Here is a 10,110-nt window from a genome sequence, read left to right as displayed (position 1 = left end):
TCTAGATTTATTTTGTTCTTAATTCAGGCGAGGTGCATAATATACTAAACAGCAAAAAAAAAACGTCAGTACGATTTCAAAATCAGAGAGGCACTTTAAAGCGGAAATTGCAAATTTTCTAAGAAAGTCAAAACGTAATTATTTCTATGTCTTTTGCTCAATAGGTTGTCAACTCACAATTATACGATCATAAGTGTCATTCTCACACTTAAAACTCATTTACACAGGAAAAAATAACACAATTACCTCCCAATTACCTCCCTTGTTTTCTATTCTCCACCATGGAGTGTTTTTTTCAAACGTTTGAAAATGAAGAGGAAAATGATATTTCTGCCAATTACTCAGCTGGCAATAGTGAATTATAGGATTATTCTTTAACAAGGTAGGACTGTTTATGGATATCATTCATTTTCAGGCTTTATTTTAATAAATTTTAAAAATATAACTTAAAAATTTGCAATTTTCGCTTTAATGAAATTGTTCTAGAAAACGACTTACTAAATGGATATAAGCAATTTTTTTGTGAACAGTAATATGTTAACACATAAGTGATTAATTCATCACAATTCCAAGACATTACGAAAAGGTTTAGACTGTACACAGTCTATACATCCGTATCTGGTGTGTCCACCACGAGTGTCCACCACGAGCAGCGCAGCGTCTGTACATGAAGTGCACCAGACGATTGATGAACGCCATTGTCACCGGGAACCACACTTTCAGAAAAGCCTGGCGCAATCAATCGGCTGTGTTTGGTCTCGGTACGACGTTATTAAGTCTCCTCTGAATTTCATCCCAAAGGCAAAGATGTTCAATCGGGTTTAGGTCCGGACTATGGGCTGACCAGTGCATAACGTTGACACCGTTCTACTGTAGAAAGTCCCGGGTAACTCTTGCGGTTTGGGCACGGGCGTTGTTATGCTGGAAAACGTTGTTTCGATGACGTGCGAAATATGGTATGACGTGGGGTCTGGGAGCTTGATCGATGTAGCGCACTGCTGTGGTGCTGCCTCCTCTCCCTGGACCAAGATTTTGGAACACCACAGGATCCACTCTCTGGTTCAGGACGATTCCACCCCAAACCATTATGCTTGAACCTCTCCATGAGTCTCGTTTCATGACACATTGGTCAGAATAACGCTGGCCACGTCGACGCCATATTCTGGTCCTGCCATCTGCAGTTGATACGCAATAACGACTCACACCTGTGTCGCCAGTTCAGGTGTTGTTGGATAAACTGTAGACGTTCACGTCGATGGCGAAGGGCGAGGATCGGTCCACGGTAAGGTCTACGGCAATGGATGTTCTCTCTGGTGAGACGTCGGCGCACTGTATCGGTACTGATAGGTCTTACGTGTGTTCCCACTGTCTGACGTGCCGTGCTGTGAAGGGATTCTGCACGTGCTGTCGCACAACATGGCGGGCATTTTATGCAATGCGTCTATTCAGAGTAACATACCAACCTGACGTTTCTTTTGCTGCTTTGAATATGAATAAACCACATTATTCAGCTAAGTTGTAGGGATATGAGTATTGATTTATATTCATTCTAAATTGATACAGATCGTCTAATTGCCCAACAGCAGTTGAATTTGAATCAGTCTGTTGGATATTTGTCAATTTAATGTCGTTGTAAAATGAAGCATGAAATGAAATGAAATGAAATAAGGTTTAACGTCCTACTGTTCTGCTCCTAACCTGGGCTAATGAAGACGGGCATACGCCATACAGTGTACTATGAGGGAATTTTTGCCCGGGCAGCGGCGCTACGGCCTACTCTTATATCGAATTTCAACTGCCAAGGGATCTTTTACGTGCACGCCAATGTGTACACGGGACCTCGGTTTTTCGTCCCATCCGAACGACTAGACAGTTGTCCTTGTCAGGCCCTCCATCCTGCATCACTGACAAGTGGGAACCACGCCGGAAAATCTGGATGAACTTTCTCGGCCAATGCAGGGATCGAACACCCGACCTCCAGGCTAGCGAGCCAGCGTCTTACCCACTTAGCCACGTGCTCCCCGTAAAATGAAGCAAAGTAGCCGACATGTAATCTATAGGTCAGGGCTAAACGCCCTATACTATAGCAAATTTCAAGTCTGAACTTAAAGTCGTAGTCTTAATAAATATCCAACAAAACAAATTACACCCGCGTTGGTGTAATGGTTAAAATGGAAGTGTAATTTACAAAACATCCTTGATGGGATAATGCTTAATCTACATCCACGGGTGTTAACTATTTAAGTGTAACATTACACTGTCTGGGTGCATCAGGCAGGTTACACTATTGGAAGTGGTAACTAGTTTCCACCTGAATTGGTTTAATTTTCCACAGTTATCAGTTCAGACCACAAAAGGCTAGGAGTTACCCCTATTTAGGTGGCAACTAGTTTCCACCCGAATTGGTGTACACTACCTTATTATTTTTAATAGTGTACGCTTAATCGGGCGTCGGGTTAACTCAGTGATTCTCAAACAGTGTGCCGAGAGATCTTCCTAAGTTTGAACAGTGTATGGATATAAATAAAATAAGACCAAGTACGAACAATCTAAACCATTAGACAAAATTCGAAGCCCTAAAAAAAACGGTATAGGCAAAATAGTGTAAGAGTAATCTTACCCTGCCTGGCGCCACAACCGCCATAGCTGCATCCAAACTATTAGGCGAAATCTCGGTAAAATAGAGAATGTCAGACGTTTGTTCATTTCATTTCTTATAGTATTCCGCATAGCTAAGTAGCTGTTATACTTTTATATTTAAACAACTTGGTCTGTCTCTGTTACTGGCCTCCATCAAAAAGTTGTCCTCTTCCTGGGGATCACGTGGCTAAGTTGGTAAGACGCTGGCTCGCTAGGCTGGAGGTCGGGTGTTCGATCCCTGCATTGGCCGAGAAATTCATCCAGATTTTCCGGCGTGGTTCCCCCTTGTCAGTGATGCAGGACAGAGGGCCTGACAAGGACAGCTGTCTAGTCCTTCGGATGAGACGAAAAACCGAGGTCCCGTGTATACTTTGGAATGCACGTAAAAGATCCCTTGGCAGTTGGAATTGGATATAAGAGTAGGCGATAGTGCCGCTGCCCGGGAAAATTTTCCCTCATAGCACACTGTATGGCGTATGCCCGTCTTCATTAGCCCAGCATAGGAGCAGAACAGTAGGACGTTAAACCCCATTTCATTTCATTTCATTTGTCCTCTTCCTAGGTGTTTTGTCCAGTTAGTTATAGCTTTTGTGAAATGTCAGAATGTCACAAATCTACATCAGCGCGTGTATCAGAGAGTCAGTTTTCCTCCTATTTTCAAGATATACTTACCTCCTCTTTATAGTGTGAAACAACGAAACAAGGGTGTGAGTTGGAAGAATAAAACAGGAAACTGTAGCTCCAAGAATATTGTCGGCTTCTTTACAATGAAATGAAAGGAAATGATATGAAATGCAGGGGCTCCTTTGCAGGTTTGTTGATTAAAGAACACGGACTTTAGATATAAAAAGAGACTGTCCATAATTAATCATAGGAAAACCGACTAGGACCTATTGGTTGCTACTAAGTCGGAAAGGCTAAGGATTAGATAAGCAAACGAAGTACAATCGCAATGGCGTATGGAATTATTTCTGATTACTTCGAGATTAAACGTTGACATAAGCAAAACATTACAACATAAAAAATAAAACAATGTTAAATAAAACAATACATAGATTAATAACAGGAAGGACATGTCCACCAGAGAGAGAGAGAGAGAGAGAGAAATGGGGTTTAACGTCCACTCGACACAAACTAGGTCATTTCGGGACTAACATATGGTTTAATTTTATTTACATAATTCGTTTGCGCGTAGGGGTCTTTAGCAGTGGGCGGAAACCGGAGGACCCGGGGAAAACCCACGAGGTTGGACAGGCGACCCTACTCTATGTCACGTACAACCGGGGATTCGAAACCACGCCAGTCGACTCAATGACAGATTTTATGATACAGCGCGCGCACGCTAATCATTCAGCCATCCAACCCCCCTCCACCAGACAGACCATACTGACCATCTATAAAGACTGACTAGCGGGTTATCAGGTAAGTTTATCATGATTAAAATATTTCTGGTGAGACCACTGATGGTAGATTCGTTTAATTGGTTGTTGCAACTGATGACATCCTCTCCCTTGTCTCACAAGGTGAAATTTTAATTAAATTGTGAACGCTTAGAAGGTAGAGTTGTCGATTGAATATCACGATAGACTGTTTTAATGATACTAATAATTAACATTAACATAATACAATATTGCTTAAAATTTCACAAAAGTGTACGTCGTCGTGTTCACACGCAAGGCAATCATCTCACTTACCGACCGGACACATAGTGACCATGGTATGATGGCATTCATCTTTGGCCGGCTCCTATTAATTTTTCACTATAGACCGTATATCCAGAACTAAAATAATCATGCATAACATAAATGTATATAATATTTGCTTATATAACATGCATTACTATTATGTTGATTAAGCTGTTACAGTACATCAAAATAGTCAATGTGCGAGCCATTTTCAAATGTATTCTTCTCTAAGAGCTCCAGTAACTTTAAGACAGTCGTATCTGCACTTAGCATTTTCTGATCACTATTCATTGCTGAAATAACAAAGAAAATGTATTTGTTGAAGAAAACGGAATATATTTAATGGAAATGATATTAAGTCTTGATCATATTTTGCTAAGATAACCCTTTAACTCGGTAATTTGATGTGTAGGTCTCATATTGTAACCATAGATCAAAATATGAGAATTGAAAGGTACAACAATCCAGAATAAAACACAATGTATACACTTTGGAACCTACGCAACCTGGGGTCAATACATGTTCCTGAAGCAACGACCGCGAGTTTTACAACATCTAAAAGATAAGATGTACGTAGTTAAGGCGAGATCAAGCCTTCTATTGAAGATGGGGTCAATATGGCATTTAACCTGCTTTTGTTGTTTCAATTTTGAACAATTCTAAAGACCTTCTGCCACACTATGTTTTTATTCATAGAAGACTCTTTGAAGATAATGTTTTTTTTCAGAGACGGGCCCCGGATCACCATACAATCGCCGGATCCCCCCCCCCCACACCTAGTGTGTATCCATGAATTTTGATTGGAATATTTAGTCAAGAAATAAAATGGGACGGGGCCATTTGCCATCCCCGGCTTCCGTAGATCTCTTATTATAGCCTATCAGATATGTGCTAGTAAGATGTTAAACACACATCACTGTGACTTACCAGCCAGTCTAACATATCTGTAGTAAGTCCTTGACAGGACATAGTGAAGGTCACCGCGAACTCGAACGTGTTGAACAGACAACTTGTTTTAAACATATTCTGTCGGAAAAGAATAAAGACGTCACATAATTACCTAAAAACGCCTCTTTGACGTCTTTATCGGGTGTTTCGTTTCGTGCATAAGTTAACATATCAGTGTCAACAGGTCCCGGTGAGTAGTTTAACACTCGTATACTTGGGTCTTCAGCTGCTAGTACTTTAAAGAACATCTCTCTGCCAGCTTTCACTGTAAAATAAAGGAAGCAATTGACTAACCTGCTTTCAAATTAGTGTTATAAATGTAAGATATTTTTGTTGAAGGAAATGTATTACTTACACCACAGTGTTTCCAAATAACAGCCGCAAGGGGTATAGTTAAATAGATAAACAGACCCGTAGCTTGCCCAAAAATGTTGGGGGGGGGGGCAAGGGCTTCTGGGGGCGCCCATGTACCTACACTTGACGCGCCTCACTTCGGAGAAGGGTCTAGCGGGTGCTGTCCTAACAGGAAATTTTGGAAAATAGGGTTTGCACCGGAGGAGAGGGACTATGAAAATGACGGTAAATTTCAATTTTAAGGCTGAATTTGCGATATTGGCGCATTAAGATATTTTGATATGAACATTATAAAAATTTGAAGGAAAGAATACGACTTTAGTGTACCTATAATAATTTATGACAAAAACGAAAAGTTCGAAATCGGGTTAGAGTGCGACTTGTTTGAATTGTGAAAATTATCACGCCTGCTGCGGGCTTGAATTCCCCATCGTGAATTTGGCTTTCTTATGATAGATTTATGATTTATGTAAATGGAGTTCGGTGTCCTGGGCTGTTTCACGAAATCTTAACTAAAGATAAAATCAAAATTTTAGCAGATACTTCAATTTTGATTGACTAAGCACTAAAATCAATCTAATATTATCCAATCAAATTACTAAAATTTGGATTTTATCTTAGTTAAAATTTCGTGAAACAGGCCCCTGATGTATATATGTATGAAATATTAAATCACAAATGAATGTTATTATTTAATGCCCACCGATATAACAACAGAATGCAAATTTCAAACACATAATTCTCAATACTTCAATATATCAGATTCGTCGGTTTGGCGCCTCGCCAATCTCGTCGTGGTAGCCCAACCAATGTCACTCTGCTTTATCAGATGGGTCACCCATACTGACATTGCATTTAACCCCTGAAAAGACATAGGTCACCAACCTGTACAATATAAACTCCAGCTTTTATAAGGTTTCTTCGCCGCTAATGATGATATGTTGATCACAACTTTCGGCTGGATATCAAAGGTTGACAAAAATTTGGCATTTAAAGCGATGAGACCGGCTACGTTAACATTAAAATATTCCGAATTCTTTGCGAATGAATCAAGTTGTGGGCAGTATTTTAAATTGTCCAATGTTCCAGCATTATGGAATATTATAGTCTGTTCAAAATCGCTTGCGGCTACACTTGCTTCACTTAAAATACTTGAAAATAAGAGTTCAAATATCTGCTGATCCGGACATCCCTGGTCGAAGCCTCTGTAAATAACTTGAATAGTGTGGGCTGTTTTATCGCTGTTCGATAATAGCATCTGCTTCACTTCAGCCAATGCGGTTGTGTTTCTTGCTAACAGGACCAGTACAGAATTAGTTCCTAGATTTGGTGCAATATTCAAAGCGATACTCTTTCCTATTCCTCTACTAGCACCCGTTACAACACAAAATGTCCTCTTATGCAACAGCGACATTGTAAAGCAATAAAAATTATCCTTCGACAACAAAACGTCAAACAAGGAGCACGTTTACTGTCAATACAAAATGCCGTAGAAAGATGAGTATTACGCAAAATTAGTGTGAACTGCAAGGGAAGACAACTCATTGACGTCTATATATATGGACTAGATCAATGACCTATTAATATTATAATAGACGTAAATAGGTTAGATCCATAGAGATATAAATAGAATCAACAGAATAAGTGGAATAAATCTATGCTAGTCCTAAATAATAAGGCCATCTGCAGATATAAAAATAGGGTTAGGGCACGTGGTTGTTGATGAGATTATGGGTAAGAGTTAGAATTAGGTCTAGGTGTAGGATTAGGATTAGCGCTAGCCCTGTTTACATCTTGTGACCTTTGACTAAATTTGTGGGGGTTAGATGGTCAAATGGTAGCGCGTTTGTATCATATAAGGTCTGTCATTGAGTCAACTGGCGTGGTTTCCATTCCCTGGTTGTACATGACAAGGAGTAGGGTCGCCTGTCCAACCCAGGGGCGGACTGGGGCCGGGAACCGGCCCGGGCTCCCGTGTCGGGGCGTCCCCTTCTACTGACCGCGGAGTCCGGACGGGGGGTCCGGGGGCTCTCCCCCTGGAAAATTTTGAAAAATGAACCCCAAATATGCGATTTGGTGGCATATCTGATTATAATTTTCGTTTTTTTGAGTCGCTATCCATTTAGTGCAGTATACTCTAGTAAGCTGTTGGTTCCTACTAGAGAGAGAGAGAGAGAGAGAGAAATGGGTTTAACATCCACTCGATACAAACTAGGTCATTTCGGGACTAACATATGGTTTAATTTTATTTCAATAATTCGCTTGCGCATAGGGGTCTTTAGCAGTGGGAGGAAACCGGAGGACCCGGAGAAAATCCACGAGGTTGGACAGGCGACCCTACTCCTTGTCACGTACAACCGGGGATTCGAAACCACGCCAGTCGACTCAATGACAGACTTTATGATACAGCGCGCGCACGCTAACCATTCTGCCATCCAACCCCCCTCGTTCCTACTGTTTCGAGAGAATGATAGTATAAAGTCTGAGACAATATTTAGCTATACACAAACAGCCTCTGAAGACCGTGATGCCTGCATGGGGTCGGGGACTGAAATAACGTTCTTTCCCTTGGTCAAGGCCGTATAACAGGTGACGGAGTGGGAGCGGAAATGCATAGGCGTACGGGACACAATTCATTTTTGAATTGTTGGAAATGAGAGGCCATTCCCCGCAATTTGAGACCATTCCAGACACCCCAATTCTGTAATTTCATCTCTGAAAATAACGAGTTAATAAAAATGTCAAGGAATGTTTAACACCAGCCTCAGGAAATGGTCTCGCACTCATATTCAGCCAGCAGACCAGCTATCAACAAATTTTGCTGAGTCCTTAAAATTGAATTTTCTTTTGGAGTTACGAACCATCGACAGACGTTTCTGGCGTATCCCCACAAACAGGGTGCAGGTGACTTAATAATTAGTAAATTTGCATTCCAGACTCCAGTGATGGCGTGGTGGCCCGTTAAAGCCACCGGCCACATACAACAGGATCATCATCGCTCCATGGCCGGTCGTATACCCCCCCTCCCCCCATATAATGTTCAGTAGAAAAAGGGTTTTTAGACGAATTGGACAAAATTATTTTTTTCATTTTTTGTTCGACGGCGCTTCGGTTCTCCCACTGCTAAGACACCTTCCCGCAAGCGAATTACTGAAAAAAAATTGAACCATATGTTAGTCCCGAAATGATCTAGTTTGTGTCGAATGGACGTTAAACCCCATACATCTATCTCTTAATCTGCAGGTGACTTTAATAATTAGGTCTAACCTTATATGACGTCAAGGGTATTACTAGAAGTGATCTATATAATATATTGATCAGTGCTATTACCAGTGATTCAAGTCTTTTACTGTCCAGTCGTTACTTCGTGTAGAGTTATCTTTCTTTAGGTCATAGTCTCGATTTGCTAGAGTATCAACAGTCCATACCCAGAGACGTTGAGCATTTAGTATGTACTAAAGGCTTATTTTAAACTTTCTTTTAAAGATTTCTTTTCTCTTGCTTGCTTACCAAAGATTTTACTACATGTATTTGATCACACCATTTTACGTACATGTATATTATTATATGGTTGCGAAATTTGCTGACCTGGGTATGATATCATAAAAGAAAGAGGTAAATTACTGATTCTCTGGTTGTACGTGACAAGGAGTAGGGTCGTCTGTCCAACCTCGGGGGTTTTCTCCGGGTGCGCTAAAGACCACTACGCGCAAGCAATAATTGGAATAGAATTGAACCATATATTAGTCTCAAAATGACCTAATTTGTGTCGAGTGGACATTAAACCCCATTTCGCTCTCCCTTTTGCATTGGTCTCTTTTCCATGTCAGTGACCTGCACTATATGTGGAGCTTGCTGATTTGGATAAGGGGGATTTGCCATTCATTAGTTTACTGATAAATGATTGAAATTGTTAACAAATCCTATTGTACCAGCTCTACTGTCTGATTCATCGTAAATTTTAAACGGATTTCTTCGATTATGAACAAACTACTTAACGTTGGTTATTATAAACTTACCTGTGTGTTTGTAATGAACTCCCGTTCGATAAAATCCATTGCACAACTAATTATCACAACGATGAAAACAAGTTCTCTCTTGAAAAATTGAAATATCACAAACTTTTCCCAGAGAAAAATACCAATATGGAAGATGGTTACGTCACTCTGCGGAAGATATCATTTCGTATTAGGGGTGACAGCATAGGAAATTCAAGTACAATTACGACAAGAATCCATGACCACTCGGACCAAAGACCACTCGGTTCAAGACCAGTCGGACCAACTGATAGACCACTCAGCCCAAACAAATAGACTACTCGGACCATACAAAAAGACTATTCGGACCCAACAGAAAGACCACTCGGACCAATAATAAAATGTTGTTTTAATAAATTGATAATTGCGTTTGTTTTAATATAATTACTCGAACCAATAATAAAGTGTTATTTTAATAAATTGATAACTGTGTTTATTTTAATATG

General features: G+C 40.4%; 1 protein-coding gene across 1 annotated transcript; it reads right to left on the bottom strand.

The window, feature by feature from the left end:
* Positions 1–4,203: 4,203 nt before the first annotated feature.
* Positions 4,204–7,157, bottom strand: LOC126832654 (sepiapterin reductase). Its single transcript, XM_050563516.1, has 3 exons — positions 6,513–7,157; positions 5,386–5,538; positions 4,204–4,618 (listed from the first exon to the last, which is right to left on the bottom strand). The coding sequence occupies exons 1-3, from the start codon at positions 7,039–7,041 to the stop codon at positions 4,500–4,502; spliced, it is 801 nt and encodes a 266-aa protein (XP_050419473.1). The 5' UTR covers positions 7,042–7,157; the 3' UTR covers positions 4,204–4,499.
* Positions 7,158–10,110: the final 2,953 nt, after the last annotated feature.

The sequence above is a fragment of the Patella vulgata genome, chromosome 9 (genome assembly GCF_932274485.2).
Source record: "Patella vulgata chromosome 9, xgPatVulg1.2, whole genome shotgun sequence".
In the NCBI taxonomy this organism is placed as follows: Eukaryota; Metazoa; Mollusca; class Gastropoda; family Patellidae; genus Patella; species Patella vulgata.
The sequence above is the reverse complement of the archived record's forward strand: the minus strand, read 5'-3'. Positions and strand labels throughout refer to the sequence as shown.

Excerpts from the sequence above, each read along its gene's own strand:
- LOC126832654 (XM_050563516.1), bottom strand. The coding sequence starts at position 7,041 with ATGTCGCTGTTGCATAAGAGGACATTTTGTGTTGTAACGGGTGCTAGT. Across the intron at positions 5,539-6,512 it reads CTGGAGTTTATATTGTACAG|TGAAAGCTGGCAGAGAGATG; the intron begins GTTGGTGACCTA and ends TTTATTTTACAG. Across the intron at positions 4,619-5,385 it reads CGTCAAAGAGGCGTTTTTAG|CAATGAATAGTGATCAGAAA; the intron begins GTAATTATGTGA and ends TTGTTATTTCAG.